The sequence below is a fragment of the Gasterosteus aculeatus genome, chromosome 11 (assembly GCF_964276395.1).
Source record: "Gasterosteus aculeatus chromosome 11, fGasAcu3.hap1.1, whole genome shotgun sequence".
In the NCBI taxonomy this organism is placed as follows: domain Eukaryota; kingdom Metazoa; phylum Chordata; class Actinopteri; order Perciformes; family Gasterosteidae; genus Gasterosteus; species Gasterosteus aculeatus.
The window spans coordinates 13,803,924-13,821,595 of NC_135699.1; the positions used below are offsets into that span (position 1 = coordinate 13,803,924).

At 42.6% G+C, this 17,672-nt stretch overlaps 2 protein-coding genes across 4 annotated transcripts; one reads left to right on the forward strand and one right to left on the reverse strand.

Annotated features, from left to right (window-relative positions):
- Positions 1-1,375: 1,375 nt before the first annotated feature.
- On the reverse strand, positions 1,376-11,357 carry LOC120827136 (uncharacterized). Of its 2 annotated transcripts, XM_078083919.1 has the most exons (29): positions 11,224-11,357; positions 10,894-10,932; positions 10,426-10,794; positions 10,107-10,238; positions 9,846-9,989; positions 9,449-9,592; positions 8,717-8,857; positions 8,308-8,451; positions 7,545-7,688; positions 7,139-7,282; positions 6,820-6,966; positions 6,607-6,732; positions 6,304-6,447; positions 6,016-6,162; positions 5,789-5,935; positions 5,652-5,689; positions 5,327-5,407; positions 5,038-5,067; positions 4,753-4,915; positions 4,521-4,634; positions 4,220-4,395; positions 3,967-4,143; positions 3,664-3,867; positions 3,302-3,543; positions 3,152-3,218; positions 2,472-2,563; positions 2,243-2,402; positions 2,038-2,103; positions 1,376-1,769 (listed from the first exon to the last, which is right to left on the reverse strand). In XM_078083919.1, the coding sequence occupies exons 1-29, from the start codon at positions 11,279-11,281 to the stop codon at positions 1,728-1,730; spliced, it is 3,822 nt and encodes a 1,273-aa protein (XP_077940045.1). In that variant the 5' UTR covers positions 11,282-11,357; the 3' UTR covers positions 1,376-1,727. The 2 variants fall into 2 exon arrangements, with proteins under 2 accessions (XP_077940045.1, XP_077940046.1); XM_078083920.1 differs by lacking the exons at positions 9,449-9,592; positions 9,846-9,989.
- A 1,784-nt stretch (positions 11,358-13,141) lies between these two features.
- gtf2f1 (general transcription factor IIF, polypeptide 1) lies at positions 13,142-17,648 on the forward strand. 2 transcript variants are annotated; one of them, XM_040191450.2, is made up of 14 exons: positions 13,142-13,495; positions 13,578-13,647; positions 13,863-13,909; positions 14,191-14,263; positions 14,422-14,615; positions 14,906-15,076; positions 15,208-15,416; positions 15,530-15,683; positions 15,773-15,828; positions 16,070-16,201; positions 16,349-16,419; positions 16,656-16,794; positions 16,901-17,039; positions 17,154-17,648. In XM_040191450.2, exons 2-14 carry the CDS (start codon positions 13,636-13,638, stop codon positions 17,356-17,358), a joined length of 1,602 nt encoding a protein of 533 aa, XP_040047384.1. In that variant the 5' UTR covers positions 13,142-13,495; positions 13,578-13,635; the 3' UTR covers positions 17,359-17,648. The 2 variants fall into 2 exon arrangements, with proteins under 2 accessions (XP_040047384.1, XP_040047383.1); XM_040191449.2 differs by having other exon boundaries at positions 13,173-13,241.
- Positions 17,649-17,672: the final 24 nt, after the last annotated feature.

A 17,672-nucleotide genomic window follows, 5' to 3' on the forward strand; every position in this document is an offset into this window, starting at 1 on the left:
AACCTTTCACACTGCCCGCCGTAGAACGCACCTATCCGTCCAACCGGTTGTCATAGGGACCACAGATGGGGGGGATTTACGCCTACACAAATTAAACAAACAACCAGGGAGCTTTGAGCTCTTCACTTATGTCAAAAGTTATAATTGAGTTGCAGCTTTCAAAACTGCTTCTAGGAGCTGTGAGCGCTGGGCTGATGGTGTAAACAGGGACATTATAACGCATAATAGGTTTTAGTCTTTAAAAAAACGCCCTGAGCAATCTCCCACCTGCTGTTACTGGCAGCGGCTGCAGCGGCTTTGGTGCCTTGTTATGATATACGACACATTCAAGGTTACATTTTTGACACTAATTCTATGGTGAAGACCCCTGATTTCACTGTCACTGCGGAGTTTTCCAAATAGCTTGTAACAGGGGATCTATCTGGATATCAATTCTGCAATGCTCATTTGCAGTATAAGCGCGGTGCAAAGCGGCGCCCGTGAGCAAGCAAGCGGGGCCCTTTGACGCCAACTAAAAGGCATTAAAGACCACGTCAATGGCACGCGTTTTCTCATGAAGGAGTCCTACAACTTAGGAAGTAATGTTAATGTTTTTGCACGTCCGGTTCCTTCACCTCCAGTCAAAAGGTCCTGTTGAATTCATTTTCTATGCTTATTACAAGCTCAAGAGGAGTTTTTTTGTTCTACAGTATGAAATATATACATAAACATAAGAAATTCAATATCAATACACGCTAGTTATTTTGAAGATCTTGTTTTGTTCATGAATGGCAGTTGCGAATTTGTTAAGTTTATAAAAATATATATGGTAATAACTATTCCTGAGTTTGAGAAGTCACGTGACCCATTGGGACTTAGTTAACCAAAATCTTCAAAATCTAAATTCAGAAAATCCAAACGACTCGTTCATTTTGACTGCCGTTTTTTGCTTCATGTTGTCCAGCAAAAGCTACACTGGGATCTTTTGACGCTTTCAACAGCCATCACTCCCCGCGTGTTAGAAGGTGCAACTGTTTATCCCCAACAGGTTCCGCCTTTGATGCGAGGCCCCCACCTGCTGCCACACAGCTAAATGTTGCCGACCCGCCTGCACACACACACCTTACGTTTCTTAATATTTCGTGTTGTGTTCACAGACAAATGATGACAGAGCTTTTGCGTCGTACACATGCTTTCTCCTCGGTATTGTTGGCAGTACTTAAGTATTGGTAGAGAACAGGTGAGGCAGAAGTTAACATAAAAGGTTGCAACTGATGCTGTGGCCATATCTCAAACATGTGTCTGCACTGCAGCAAGCGGTTGTCATGGTGCATAAACAGTCCCAGATGTCAGGATGAGGCTGTAGAAACTTAACAAAAAGCCAGCATTACAAATATTTGGCATATAGATTACCTCATTTATTTATTTAAGGTGTTGGAAGTCTTTTTTTAGTTGTCTCCCAGTGAACGTCATACAAACCAGACAATTACATGATGAATAATAGTAGATACAGACGAGGTAGACATACACACACACGTTTTTATATATATATATATATATATATATATATATATATATATATATATATATATATCTTATGATTTGTCATCCTCAAAGAAAACAGCAAAGTAGCAATGTAATGATAATATGTAATGACTAATTGATGATTGAAGTATGGGTTTGCACGTCTCCTTGCTGCCGTGCGTCCCTCTTTTGGGATATTGGTTCGTCCTTCACGCTGCCGCTCTTCAGCCTTCAGCCACGTCTTCAGAGACTGAGGGCACATCTTTCTGTAGAAATGCATTTTTCATATTTATTCATTTCGTTAAAAAAAAAAAAGAAAGAAAAGAAAGCTTTCTAAAGATTAGTGAAACTCAACACTTTCTGAAAAGAGCCTTCTATGAAACAGATTTATATCTGGTGACCGACCTTGGATGTTATATTATTAAATATTTTGAGTATTTGTGGCCCTTATGAACCTCAAAAAGAATGCGGTCTCGAAAAAAAAACAAAAAAACTTTTAATAAAGTGATTGCATGCATTGTTATTAAAACTCACCACTGATCCTTTTTCTTTGCTCGTATTGAAAGAACAGGTCAGCCATTTCACGTACTCATCTCGGACCTAGAAAACACAATAAATTACAGTTTCTTTAGATACATGAAGTTAAAGCTACCAACAAAAGAATAAGAGCATTGCCAGTCTGCTGTGAACCAACAACATGTCAGAAAGTGTCACACCCCCCCGTTAATAATCTGTGTACCTCCTTGTTGAGCAGACAGTGGACGATGTAGAGGAAGGTGCCTTGCTGGGAGTTGAGAACTATGAAGAGCACCTGGAAGAATAGGTTTGACTGGTAGAGGCCCAGAATCCAGGTGCAGCCCAAGATGACAAACTGGGACAGGATCTTGAAAATAACCAACCTGAAAAAAGACAACGACGCGTAAATAAGGAACTTTTAAAATTGATTTTCGTCAAAGCAAATCGCATACCTGGTGTCTTTGGATTGAGAAGCACCACTTTTCATGTTGACCAAGGTTGGTCTCAAGCTCCATAAAGTAGCACAGAACAAGATCCAATTAAGCTAGAATGGGAAAAGACAGAGGCCGAGACGTCAAACAGAGATGTGACACAAATCGTCAATTACTGAGAAGTAAAAGGCTTCTGAAAACCCAACAAATGGAGCCCTGATAAAAACACTGCGGGTGCAAGTGGTAAGAGGTAATTGTAAAGCGGATAGAATAGAGAGTAATGTGTCTCTGTGAGAACATGACTGATACAAGTTCAGGCCAGTAGGAAAAAAAAAACCCACACACTACAAAAAGGAACAAAACGCTCAGCATTGCCTGTGGGCGAGTCGCCCTCCCAGGTGCCCAAAAACAGGAATCTTGTGCATGTGTGAACTGTGATGACGCTGTCCACGGTATAAGCAGCACAGCGCCGTGCAGAGCAGCATCTTCCATCGAGCTGATGACTGTCAATCTCTCACACCCTACATCGTTTACGGGGAATTTCTGTTTTCTTGCATCCGCTTGTGTTGGTCTGCGAGGTCCCTTTTGGTCAGTTTTTCAGCGAGCTATAAAGTTGGTCCAGGCTGATTAAAGCCAGAGACCACGCCTGGCTCGGCTAATTGAATTCCACTGAACTGATGATGCAAATGCAATATACTCACTCCAAGGATGGCAACCACAGGGCCCGTTAAAGCCCAGTTGAAATGGCGCTTTGTGGAGAGCCAGCACCTGCAAAAGGAATCAAACCGTCCTTTTAACTTGGATGCAGACAAAACAGAGAGACAATATGTCGTACTGATTGTCTTACTCACACTTTTGCATCAGTAGCACCATATCCATCCGAATATATGAGTGCAGAAGCCCCCACAATCACAAATGGAACGCCGTAGCCAATCAGGTAGAGAAGTGGCCTTGGGAGGCCGTCTCTCTGGATAACCTGCACCTTAGAGAGTCTCCGGACCAACAGGTGGAGCTGAAGCGCCTCCAGCAGCATCCACACAAAACTTGCTACCACAACAAAGTGGAGAACACCTGCCATGACTGTGCAGGCCCGCTGTGGACACACAGATGTATTTTTGAGAAACAAAGCGCCTGGAAATAGCCTCAATAAACATGGCTCACTTGTGTTGAATAGAACACATGCGGGAGAGACCCAACGATGGTCTTGCTGTACCGCTTGATCCACATATTCGTCATTCCACAGCAGCAGCAGTTGGGAGAAGAAGAGGTTGAGGCAGAGGTGAAGACGAGCCGTATTGTTGATCTTGGGGTTCCAGCTACAGAGCAGGAAGGTGAAGATGGCCAAAGCGAGGAAGAACAGCCCGATGATCACACACATCCGGTTTAGCCACTCAAGGAAAGAGTCCTCTTGGGGAGGCTGAGGGAACACAAGAACACGGGCAAACAAATACCGTCATCAATCTGGCCATGTGTGTATTACCAGATGCACACTCACACACATACACATCTACAATACCTCCCCTATCTGCATGATGAGGGCAAACGTGGACAGATGGGAGCAGCTGCACACGGTGTAGTTTTCATTGGTGTATGCAACCAAACAGCCGTCTACCGACCAACGCTTGTCCTGGGTTTTGCCGTCTGCGCTCTCCTCCCAGTACACACAGGTCACCAAACCAGATTCAGTCAGTGTCTGATGAAAGATTTTAAAGAGATTGATACCAGGCCTTATGTTGTCTCCCAAGGTAGAGGGGAAGATCGGGCGGTACCTTCTTATGCTGGATGGTAAAGTTGACAGGCTCTGTGAGGTTGGTGTTGTTCATTAATGGTAAGACGGCAGTGATGACGTCCGAGTACATTTCTGTCCTGTTCTCGGTTTTAAAGTACTGATGGCTAAGAAGACTCTCCATCCCATTTATTGTCAAGAAGGCAACTGCTGCAGAACCTGTCCAAGTGGTCAACAGGGTTTAGCATGTTTCAGACCATCTAAAACATTTAACGTGAATGCCTCACAGTGCTGTGTTTACGGTCCTCATTTCGTCTTTCTAATGGAGTTTTTTTCCCCCTCACCGTTGTTATTTTTGGCCAGGCCTTCCAAGTTGATCTGCATGGTGTTTCCGTTGGCTGAGAGCGCAGTGCTCTCGGCGTCGCTGTCTTCGGGCCCGATAGTTTGAATACTTAGATCTAACACACACACACACACACACACACACACACACACACACACGTCTTGAGATTTAGATTTTCCACCCAGTAGAGGCACAGCAGATATCTACAATGAACTAAGAGGCCCGTTTCTTACCCAGTGTTGGACTCGTCACTGTCCTCGTGGTTTTGTTTTGACCTGGCTGCACTATGGCGGACACCAAACGGTCGGAGATGTTCAGGATCATACTTCCGGTCTCCGCGTCTCCTTGGCTACTCACACTTCTTAACCTGGCACGTGGTCCAACACCCGACACTTCCTGCAATAAAATAGGACATTTCAAAAACTGACCTGCCTAGTGATGCAAACACCAAAGTAGGATTAAAGGGTCATCGAATGACGTGTTACGGTGACACGGGTTGTTTGTGGAATAACATTTACCATAGATGCTGATATGCTGTTTGACACAGTCTACAGAGATAGCAAAACACAAGAGAGAGAGAGAGAGAGAGAGAGAGAGAAGAGTTTTGTTAATGCAGCTGCACATTATCTGCATCAAATTTAAAAACATCCAGCAGCAACGGCGAAGTAAAAAACAGCCAAAAAAAACACGTTTTATTAATATTCATTGGATGACTAATAACATAACTGTGGAGATCCTTATTGCAGCGAGTGAAACCTATTCAAAAGGTAAAATTGAGAGGATTGCCGCTCCTTGTTTTCTACTCACTGCGTCTGGTAAGTACATGTCCCCATTTTCTGTCAGTTGTTGGTCCATGTTTCCAAGAAAAGCTCTCTCTTTTGTCTGACCCTGCAGCAAAAACACAAACATGACCCAACATTTAATGTGATGAGATGAAATGATAATCTATTTGTTGAAATTTGGCAAGTATGTTAACATTTTTGCAACATGAAATAACGAAACATTGTGATTTCTTACTACTCACATTACCGGAAACCGTTTTTGTTGAAGTGTTATTTCAAGACATTTGTGTTTTAGCGGTTTCTTTTTTTTTCTTTTTTTATAATTGCTTGGAGGTTCTGGTGATATTTACCTGTGGAGGTTTTATCCTATCTAAAATGACATCGAGGCCTGTTGAGTCAGTGCAAAAGAAAATGACAAAGAATTGAGCGCATCAGGATATTGTAATATACTTTATATACACTTGAAGTAATCGCATTCGAAGCTCACTTTCACAAAATGTGACTCCAATCTTCCAAACGAGTCCAGTTGAAGGGTAGAATCCATCACGACAAGAACAATAGTAGGTCCCCGGTACATTAGTGCACACAGTTAGTATCCCACACAGACCCGGGGTCTCACTGCACTCATCTATATCTGTAAAGAGAGTGAAAAATACACTGTTAAAACACATATAATGCAGCAAAACCACACTAATGGTGGACATGTTCACCCACCTGTGCATGGGTTAGAATAGCTGGCTATCAGGTTCTGCTGGTTCAGCCGAAACCCGGAGAAGCAGGTGCAGGAGTAAGATCCAATTGAGTTGGAGCAGTTGGAATAGGGACCACAGATCGGGGGAGTTATGTCACACTCGTCAACATCTGCCGAACACATGATACACAAATGAAACAATGAACCAGACGGCTTTGAGTGGCTTATGTCAAAAGTTATAATTGAGTTGCAGCTTTCCAACTGCTCCTAGGCACTGTAAAACATTTTACATCTGAAAAGCGTCTAAATACCAATGCAGATGTTTGTCTCGCTGGGCTGCCTGTTTTGATCAGTTGGCGCGTACCCCAGGACACATTTACAGGTGTAGTTTCCTGGTATGTTGGTGCATTCGGAGTCAGGGCCACAGATGGTGGAGTTGAAACACTCATCAATATCTGAGGAAGGAACACTTTACCCAGTTGGCATGCAGTTGGGAGGAGTCACATAAACACAAAAAAGTTGGATTTTACTCCAAAACATATGCAATAAATGTCATTCCGAACTGCATGTGTTAATAGTATGGAGAGTGCTGTCCAACATCTATGAAAAATGACCTTGGCAAAGAGGAGTCGCGTCGAGTTCAAGCTTGTAGCCTGGATGGCAGACACACACAAAGCTTCCTACGTTGTTTATACAAGTCCCGCCATCGCCACAGACATCCTCGAGACACTCGTCCACGTCTAGAAAGAGAAAAAAATAGCTTTTTGCAAGGCTAACCTCAATAATGTCATCGCTGGACAAGAATGACAGTGGACATGTTCACCCACCTGTGCATGGGTTAGAAGAGCTGGCTATCACGCCTGTGACGTTCTCCTGAAAACCAACGAAGCAGGTGCAGGAGTAAGATCCATCTGAGTTGGAGCAGTTGGCATAGGGACCACAGATGGGGGGATCTATGCCACACTCGTCAACATCTGCCAAACACATGAAACAATGAACCAGACAGCTTTGAGTGGTACACTTAGGTCAAAAGTTATAATTGAGTTGCAACTTTCCAACTGCTCCTAGGTGGAGTAAAACATCTTGAATCTGACAAACTCACAAATACAGCTTCCGTCTCCTGAACACTGAGCAAAAGGTGGGTACCTGTGCATTCGTTGGATGGTCCAGGTTCTAATTCTGGATCTGTAGGACTGAATCCATCCAGACAGATGCAGGAATATGATCCAATAGTGTTGTTGCATTCAGCGTCGGGACCACAAATATCTGCAGTCGTGCACTCATCTATGTCTGTCGAGAGATGTTACAGACGGGAGTTCAAGGTGCGAAGTGGATTGGATGATCACAAAATGAATGAACCATTTTAATGTCATGATAAATAAAAAGAAGGGGTGGGGGGGTTACGGTGATTATACATCCTACATTAGTTTACTACCTTTCAAATGAAATAAATGAACTTTCCATCACAACCGTAGGATTCTGATGTTGGGGGGTAAGCGGCGACTCACAAATACAGCTTCCGTCTCCTGAACACTGAGCTATGCGTCCGTACCTGTGCATTCGTTGGATAGTCCAGGGGGTAATGTCAGATCTGTAGCACTGAATCCATCCAGACAGGTACAGGAATATGATCCAATAGTGTTGTTGCATTCAGCGTCGGGACCACAAAAACCTGCAGTCGTGCACTCATCGATGTCTGTCAAGAGATGTTAGACAGGGGTTCAAGGTGCGACGTGGGTTGGATGTTCAACAAAACGAAACTAATGAAACATTTTAATGGCTTGATGAATAAAATGAATGGCAGTCGGTTCGGCCATTTTACATGCGACTTTGATTTAGTACCTTTCAGACGAAATAAATTAACTTTAGCCCCACACCCTCCTCACTACCCTCCTCACCTTTTTCAGTCACTCCCACCTTGTCAGTCTAAAAGGCCTTCACATGTTCACACACCTGTGACACACCTGCCTCTAATAACTCATTAAATCCCTGTTTAGTCTCCTGCCTCACACACACCTTCCACTTTCATGCCAGATTCTCCAGCGCTTATTTTCAGACGGATCACCGGTTGAAGACCCTGCCTGCCGCTGTTTAACCCGCCAGCCCAACCTACTCGTCCTTTGGCCTACCGTTACTCTGCCTGCTGTTTCCGGAACTTTAAAAGGTGAAAATATCCCTGGGGTCGTGTGAGAGCCTTTGGGTCCAAACACGAACCGTTACAGGATTCTGATGTTGGGCGGTAAGCGGGGGGTATTTCATACTCAGTCTCAGAAATACAGTCTTCGTTACCTGAACACTTAGCTAGGGATTCCTACCTGTGCATTCGTTGGACGGTCCAGGTGGTAATATCGGATCTGTGGCATTGAATCCATCCAGACAGATGCAGGAATATGAACCCTCAGTGTTTTTGCATTCAGCGTTGGGATCACAAATACCAGCAGTCGTGCACTCATCTACGTCTGTCAAGACAAGAGTTCAAGGTGCGACGTGTGTTAGAGTTCACAAAATTAATGGAACATTTTAATGCCGTGATGAATGAAATTAATGGAGGTCGCTTCGGTGATTGAACATCCTACTGTGATTTACTACCTTTTCAGATGAAATTAAATTAACTTTTCATCACAACTGCCGGATTCTGATGTTCGACTGTAAGCGGCGGGTATTTCATACCCGGACTCACAAATACACCCGCCGTCACCTGAACACTGAGCTGTGCGTCCGTACCTGTGCATATGTTGGATAGTCCAGGTCGTAATTCCGGATCAGTGGCATTGAATCCACCCAGACAGGTACAGGAATATGATCCAATAGCGTTGTTGCATTCAGCGTTGGGACCACAAATGCCTGCAGTGCACTCATCTATGTCTGCCAAAAGATGTTAGACAGGAGTTCAAGGTGCGAAGTGGGTTGGATGTTCACAAAACGAAACTAATGAAACATTTTAACGGCGTGATGAATAAAATGAATGGTGGTCGGTTTGGTCATTATAAATCCTACTTTTGATTTAGTACCTTTCAGATGAGATAAACGATCTTCATCCCCACACCCCCCTCACTCTATTTTTCAGTCACTCCCACCTCGTCAGTCTAAAAGGCCTTCACCTGCCTCTGATAACTCAAAGCCATATTTAGTCTCCTACCACGCACGCATGCTCTTCTTCCGCTTCCATGCCAGCCTCTCCAGTGCTTATCAGATTGCCGGTTGAAGACCCTGCCTGTGCCTGTTTAACCCGCCAGCCCAAACTTCTGGTAAACCTACTCGTCCTTTGGCCTACCGTTACTCTTCCTGTTGTTTCCAGAGCTTTAAATAAAAGGTCAAAAGATCCCTGGAGTCGCGTGAGTGCATTTGGGTCCAAACACGAATCGTAACAGGAGTCTGATGTTGGGCGGTAAGCGGGGGGTATTTCATACGCTCACAAATACAGCCTTTGTTACCCGAACACTTGAGGATCGGTACCTGTGCATTCGTTTGACGGTCCAGGTGATAAATTCGGATCTGTAGTACTGAATCCATCCAGACAGACACAGGAATATGAGCCCTCAGTGTTTTTGCATTCCGCCTTGGGATCACAAATACCTGCAGTCGTGCACTCATCTACGTCTGTCAAGGGATGTTACAGACAGGAGTTCAAGGTGCAAAGTGGGTTAGATGTTCACAAAACGAATGAAACCTTTTAATGGCGTGATAAATGAAATGAATGGCAGTCTGTTTGGCAATTATATGTCCTACTTTGATTTAGTACCTTTCAGATGAAATAAATGAACTTTCCATCACAACCGTAGGATTCTGATGATTCTGATGTTAGACACGAATACACCCACCATTACCTGAACACTGAGCTGTGCGTCCGTACCTGTGCATTCGTTGGATAGTCCAGGTGCTGATATTGGATCTGTAGCATTGAATCCATCCAGACAGGTACAGGAATATGATCCAATAGCGTTGTTGCATTGAGCGTTGGGACCACAAATACCTGCAGTCGTGCACTCATCGATGTCTGTCAAGAGATGTTAGACAGGAGTTCAAGGTGTGAAGTGAGTTAGATGATCATCAAAATGAATGGGGGTGATAACACATCCTACTTTGATAAATATATTCAAATAAATGAACTTACCATCACAACCGTAGGATTCTGATGTGGGGCGGTAAGCGGGGGGTACTTCATACCCAGACTCACAAATACAGCCTCCGTTACCTGAACACAGAGCTAGGGGTCCACAGGAGACTGAGTCACATGTAGAATGGTCTAAAGAGGGACAAAACACACACATGAGTACTGCAGTTTGCAGCTACTCATTTAGTAGGACATTAACTAAAATATACACTGTGTGTGTATGTATGTATGTGTATGTATATGTATGTATGTATATATATATATATATATATATATATACATACATACACACAAGGATCAATGAATTATTACTCCTTACAGGTCACAAAACCCATGCTGCTACTTTGATGGCTGGATGGTTTGTAGATGTAGAACCCTCCAGGACAGAGGACCACGGACATCTCAGAACTATAAGCCTCGCAAGATCCATTATTAGCATATGCAGTCCCTGTACTCGCAGTTTCTGATTCATCTTTTGGATAACTAAAGGGAAAATAAATTGGGTACGTGGTACCGCCACAAGGGCCTGCTGGGCAGTCTGGTATAAGTGTATCTCCACCAAGTCCCACGAAGCGCAGCCAATTCCCAACAAGCGCAGCATCATCGTTTGGATATTCAGAAAAGGTACTTGATATAAATAAGTAGTTGCGCCATGTGTCAGTTATGTTTGTGTATCCATCACAAGAACCTGCGAGGAAGAGAAAATTGTCAATAATAAAGAATAAATAGATATTTCACAAATAACCAGAATACACCTCTGATGTTTCCAAGTGAAAATCATTCCTACCGGGAGGAAAAACACAGTGGCCGATGATAAAGAGGGAACCTATAAAGCACAACAACAAAGAAGAGTTCTTGTTTTTATGTATTCTAACTAAGACTTCACGTAAAAGATATCATCTTAAAATTTGTATAGTTAAGACGTGATCTCATCTGCTGAGATGGTGCAAACGATATTGGATACAAGACTTCAACAGCATTTGTGACGGTACCGTTCCAAAAAGCGGATCACTCTTTTTATAAAACTAAACTCTCATGTTTCTAATATAATAGTTTAATTCACTGTAGCTATTCATTGTCACACATTATCAACTCTGTAAAACATGAAATTACTCACCAAGGAGCAGTATAACGGCAGAGCAGTTCATCATGACGGGTAAGACTCCACAAAACATCAACCACCACTCTTTGAGCTTAGTATCTATATTCTGCTTATTTGCACAGCTTTCACAAAATGTTTTTCTAAGCAGTGGCACCGATGCAAAAATCAATGCAAAATGTGTTTTGTGTGAAGGAAAAGCTTGTGTGTAACAGCCCAAGTCGTGAGAAGGCCTGAGCCTCACAGCAAAACATTTACATTTGTAAAATTCTTCATCTGCTAAGTACTAAGAGAATCACCCCAAAGCATTAATTGTACGCATTAAAATATCATTAAAAACATGTTCTAGATGGCGGTCTATGATTTTGTAGTGAATTGTCATTTTAATTTAGTAATGTGTTTTTTTTTATGTTGGCCCAGCTCCATAATTATTAACAGGAGTTCTATTTCATCCTTACTGACCAACAAAGGCAGCGTGAAGCCAGGATTCATAGTATAACAGTTCATAGAACCTTAGTTACATACGTAACTTTCCTTTTACCTGTTAATGATCATATGTCACATGGATGCATTGACGTTTAGAAATAGAAAGCCAAATGTTCAAAATATTATAATAGTAGGCTTTATATTTTGTTTAGAAATTTCCAGGAAACATAAAAACAAAGATTTTCTTTTACTCTAAATTGATTTTTGTCAGTTCTAAAGATAAAATGGCAAATGTGTGGTAATTTGTTTAGAGAGTGATGCTGTTAATAATGATACAGTAGAAATGCTTTACACTTAATAGTCATGGCTTGGATATTCTTCTAGGCTATTCTTATGTAAGTCTAAGTACAATTATGCATTAACATCAGATGGAAAAGTCTTTATACTATTCCTTTGCAATGAAAGTCACCACCTATGTCTGAGCATTTGTAGTTCATAGTTTACAAATCGAAACACCTTAAAACAGACCGTGTGCCCTGGCATGTCAATTTGTCTTTCAAAATGTAACATTGTAGCAGGTAGGCTGCATTTAAATACCTGCAAATACAAATGGAGAAAAACTGACTTATTTTGTATAAAGAATGTGAACATCTTGCTTGCAACCTTGCCTAGTGAAATTCAAATTCCTAAATAATTATGAAATACTGAATTAAGATGAAGGTTGATACCAAAAGAAGAAATTAGATTATTTATAGTTTTTTTGTAAATGTGTTTATTCATTTATTTGTCATCCCTGTACATTTTGAATCATGCGTGTATATTGCCATCTAGTGTTGATACTTGAAACCGCAAGACTACAATTACAATGTCAAGCGAATGGATCAAATATGATCAATATTCATTGAGATGTTATTATTCATATCAACCATACATGATAATAAATATACTGCTTATAATGTAAGCACTTTTAAAGAAAATAACAAATTTAGAAATTAAAGTTGACCAGAACTTCCGGTGTATACTATAAATACTATAAAGTCCCTATTTAGGAATTCAGAATCAAAATGAATGACAATAAAAATAGATTCTTAACCGCTCTTTTAAGTTAATAATTATAATGTGTTCTATTCGCACAGTGAAGCTACCTGGCCAACATGGCGAAGGCGAACCTCAAAGTGTATGGAATGGCGTTTTAGTCCAAATTAAATAAATTAATAAATAAGTAAATACATGAAATATGCATTTGAAATACATCATGAAATAAATAAATGAGGCAATAAATACATAAATATTAAATACATTTAATTATTTTATGGTACTTTTATTTCATAATGCCACTTTTCATTTCCAGAGTCTTTCATTTCATAATGCCACTTTTCATTTCCAGAGTCTTTCATTTCATAATGCCACTTTTCATTTCCAGAGTCTTTTATTTCATAATGCCGTTTTTCATTTCCAGAGACTTATTTCATAATGCCGTTTTTCATTTCACATTCTTATATGCAAATCAGGGAGAGCCGGCTGACTCACTAGGAACCATTATTTGTATTCTGTGTTTCCTCACCACCAGTTATTGGAACGGAATAACTACAGTGGCAGTACGCGCAACGGTAAATCAGATGCATTTAATTGGATTTAATCGTCTAAATACCATAAATACTGTCCCCGCATTTCTAACGTCACACCAGCTTGAAGCTGGAGAATCTTTATAACGGTTTATAAAAGCCACAACTGTGACTAAAACGCCTCTTTAGGCGCGTTGCTACTGTTTGTATTAGCATGGGATGCTAACGGCACAACAGTCTTCAGACTAAATTATTGGGGGATGGTCTCTGTTCTGCTGCCACAATGAATTAAATGCAACGTGAGTTGTTCTGTGTCAACTCAAGCATCGCAACACACTGGTGTTTCCAAACATCTCCTTTTTGATGTCTTCTTTTTTATAGTGTACAGCTGCCAGACTCTCCTCAAGCCAATTCTGATTATAAAACCACGGAGACAACCATGACTTCACTGGTAAGTCTCGAATGCAGCTCAGCTACACAATGTCAAACCTCCCTTTTATCCCCGGCAATAAACGTCTTGATCTTGTACCTGCTGTAATCTTATGACAACTAAACTGTAAAGTAGACGGCATATACTATGATTTGTCGCGGTTTAAATGTGATCCGTTACACTGCAGACGGGATGAAGTGCTGAGACTAGATGAATACTTTGACTTCTTCCTGTAGGGGAGCAGCAGTTCCTCCAGCACGGAATACACAGTGCGAGTCCCCAAGTGAGTTATTCAACCGGCTCACGTTCCTGTTGTTCTGCAGGGACGTCCTGTAACTTAAAACAAGGCGTGCAGAGATGCTCGTTTACGTTTCGCAGACATTTGTATTCAAAACGTAAATGCAATGATTGAATGTGTGTTCTACTATGTGTGGCTTTGGTGATGGAGATAGTAAGCATTGAATTAGTTTGGTATCTGGTAACTATTCCTCTCAACCTCGATTAGTAAAAAAGCCGCTATAGTTAATGTTTTTTTGTTTGCATTTTGGTTTATCTGTCCTATAGAAACAACAGCAAGAAGTACAACCTCATGGCTTTCAATTCAGGAGACAAAGTCAACTGTTCAGCCTGGACACAGGTGGGCGTCATGTCAGTGGTGTAGCACAGAGTCCGCGCGGCGAGAGGAATGACAGCCAGCGTGACTACTCTACTAGAAGAACCCCAAAAGTCCGAGATGATTTTGAAGAAGCAGCATCAGCGACCGTCTTTCCGTTTTCCTTACTCTTTCCTTCTCAGGCTCGCATGGAGAGAGACATGAGTGCCCGGCGGATTTATGGGGAGGAAGAGACGGCGGAAGGTGCGGCTGGCAGTGAGTTTGGCAAAAAGCAGCGCGAGGAATCACGGCGGAAGAAGTACGGTATTGTGACTCGGGAGTTCAAAGTGGAGGACCAGCCCTGGATTCTAAAAGTCAATGGCAAGGCTGGCAAGAGGTGGGGAGAAAGACTCTTCTAAAGCATCTGGCTCAATCTCATTAAACCAACATATCTCTCTGTGAACCTGCTTAGTTGACCAGGAAGCACATTTATTTATTATATTACTGATAGAGGAAATGGGATGACTTTATTTGAAAAAAGTGGCTAAAGTTTGTTCTTTGTACTTTAGAAATTCCATCCCACCACAATAATTTATTTTGTTATATAAAACATTTATTAAATAACATGGCATCATTGCCATCTCTGCTGTTAATCAAACATCTTATTTCCTTGCTCTGTCCTGGCAGGTTCAAAGGTATAAAAAAGGGCGGTGTTACAGAAAATGCCTCCTACTACATCTTCACACAGTGTCCTGATGGAGCTTTCGAGGCTTTTCCCGTCCACGGCTGGTACAACTTTACACCGCAGGCCAAACACCGAACTCTCACTGCCGAGGAGGCTGAGGAGGAGTGGAGCAGGTGTGTGAATGGGAGATGAAGAGAGGGGCATGGATAAAAGAATAAGTCCGTAGTTTACCTAGTTTAGTTAGTTAGTTTACCTAAGCAGGGGATTCAAACACTTAACATCAGACATTGTCTCCGTCTCACAGAAGAAACAAGGTGGTGAATCACTTCAGCATCATGCTTCAGAGACGTTTCCGGGAGCAGGAGCGCGGTGGTGAGGACGATGACGATGAGAACGATAAGGCGGGGAAGAACAAAAAGAAGGGGGGCAAGAAAGGGGGCGATCTGCGCATCCACGACCTGGAGGAAGACTTGGAGATGAGCAGCGATGACAGTGACAGCAGTATGGGGGACGGTAAGAAGAAAAGACTGTGGATTTCCGTATCCTTCAAGTCTGCCAAATTCGCATTCCCTCTGTCACCATGGGATTTCTCCTTGCTCCCTCCCCCTCATCTCTTCATCGGGCAGATGGAGAAGCGAAGACAAAGGGAAAAAAGGACACGGGGAAAGGAAAAGCAAAGAAGAAGAAGAAGAAAAAGGGCAGCGACAAAGAGGCCCTGGAGGACAGCGATGACGGTGACTACGAGGGTCTAGAGGTGGATTACATGTCGGATGAAAGCAGGTCAGATCCACCGCTTTGTACAATAGGCCGGTGTTTCCCTAAGCAGTGTCTCTTCTTCTACTAGCATGTACTTCTGTTTCCCAAAGCAGTTCAGACGAAGAGCCGGAAAAGGGAAAGCAAAGCAAAGGAGAGGATCATCCCAAAGGTCAATTTTAAGTCGTTGAATATTACTGATCTGTTAAATCATTAAATATTGAATCAAAAACAACAATGATTTGATGCATGTGTTTCATATGATGATTGCCGGGCTAGAGATTTGACTGAGTCGGATGTCATCCAGATCCATCCCGTCTCAATGTACACAAGGCTTTAAGCGTTAGCCTCTTATGATTTACTGGCTTTACCACAATGAATGAGTTTTCTTTCTAAATGTGTGTCCTCGATAGGGATCGATGAGGCATCTGAAAGTGAGGAAGAGAGTGAGGAGGAGAAACCGAACGAAGAGGAAACAAAGGAGGAGGAGGAAGAAGAGGAAGGAAAGAAAACGCCGGTCCAAACGGAAAAGAAGAAGAAAAAAGGTGCAGCTCTTATGGGGAGAGATGAGGGTTTGACAAAACAATTCTACTGAGGCCCTAGTTGACCAAAGCAGGCTTAAATCATTCTGCCAGTTGTGTCATGCATAAAGACGGGTTGGTATCTGTTGACTATGGTTTTGTGTTTCACAGACAGCAGCGGCGAGTCGGAAAGCTCAGATGACAGTGACATTGACGGAGAGACGGCCTCCGCTCTGTTCATGGTGATTAGTGTGCCTGTGGCTGCATACGGGGATGTCGATGCATTTCCTGGGCTACTTATACTCAAGCATGTAAACTATAAGTAACACGGGATGATCAGTTGCTCTAACAAGTCCAGAATATTTGTTATTATATCACCCCGTGCGCCGGCACAGCTTCTGGTCAAACATACTAACGAGTTCTGTGTTCACAGCTTTGTTTTGTCTTGAACTTCCCTGTTTTCATTTCACTTCCTCAGAAGAAGCGCACTCCTCCTAAACGTGGTGGCCGTGGCTCTGCAGGCAGCTCCAGGACTGGCAGTCGCCCCGGGACGCCGTCCATAGACTCGGCCTCCACCTCCAGTACGCTCCGCGCTGCCGCCAGCAAGCTAGAGCAAGGTGTTTCCCAATACCCCATTTCAGTATCATCAGTATCACCTGAAACTTTCAAAAGTGACTCAACTGTCAATTTTTCCTATTTCAACTAAATCTCCATGTCCTGCAGGTAAGAGACCGACTGCTGGTCCCAGCACCGACTCACCGGCTGCCAAAAGGCTCAAAATGGAGCCCAGCAGTCAGAGCCCAGCCCCCTCTGGGAAAACCACGCCCCAACCCCCGTCAGGCAAATCCACTCCCAGCTCCAGGTACTGGTTACCAATCCTCCTTGATGCATTCCAGAAATATGAACTTATTTCATTGTTGTGAGAAATTGCAAGACATAAACAATAAAATGTAATTTTCTATCGTCTACTCCGCAGTGATGTGCAGCTAACAGAGGAAGCAGTTCGCCGGTACTTGATCCGTAAACCGATGACCACCAAAGACCTGCTGAAGAAGTTCCAGACCAAGCGCACAGGTTTGAGCAGCGAGCAGACCGTCAACGTGCTGGCACAGATCCTGAAGCGCCTTAATCCGGAGCGCAAGAATGTCAACGAAAAAATGCACTTCTACTTAACTGAATAAGCCATCAAGCCGAGAGGTGTGGAGCAACAGGGGAGAGAAAAGCCACGGCCCTGTGCTGTTTTGACAAGGGATCTGTCATCGCTGGTTTATTGACCAAAAAATATTTTTTACAACTAAGTATTAAGCATCCTGAACTTGTTTTTCATTCCCTGAAATCTCCCATCAGGTCATAGAAAATTAACTGGATTTCTAGTTTTTCTCAAAGTGTGAACAGTTTCGCCTGAAAAAAAAAGTCTTTAACTTGTTTTGTTTTCTGCAGAATTTTCAAATAAAGGGTGTGAAAAGGTTTACTCTGCATGCCCTGTCCCTCATTC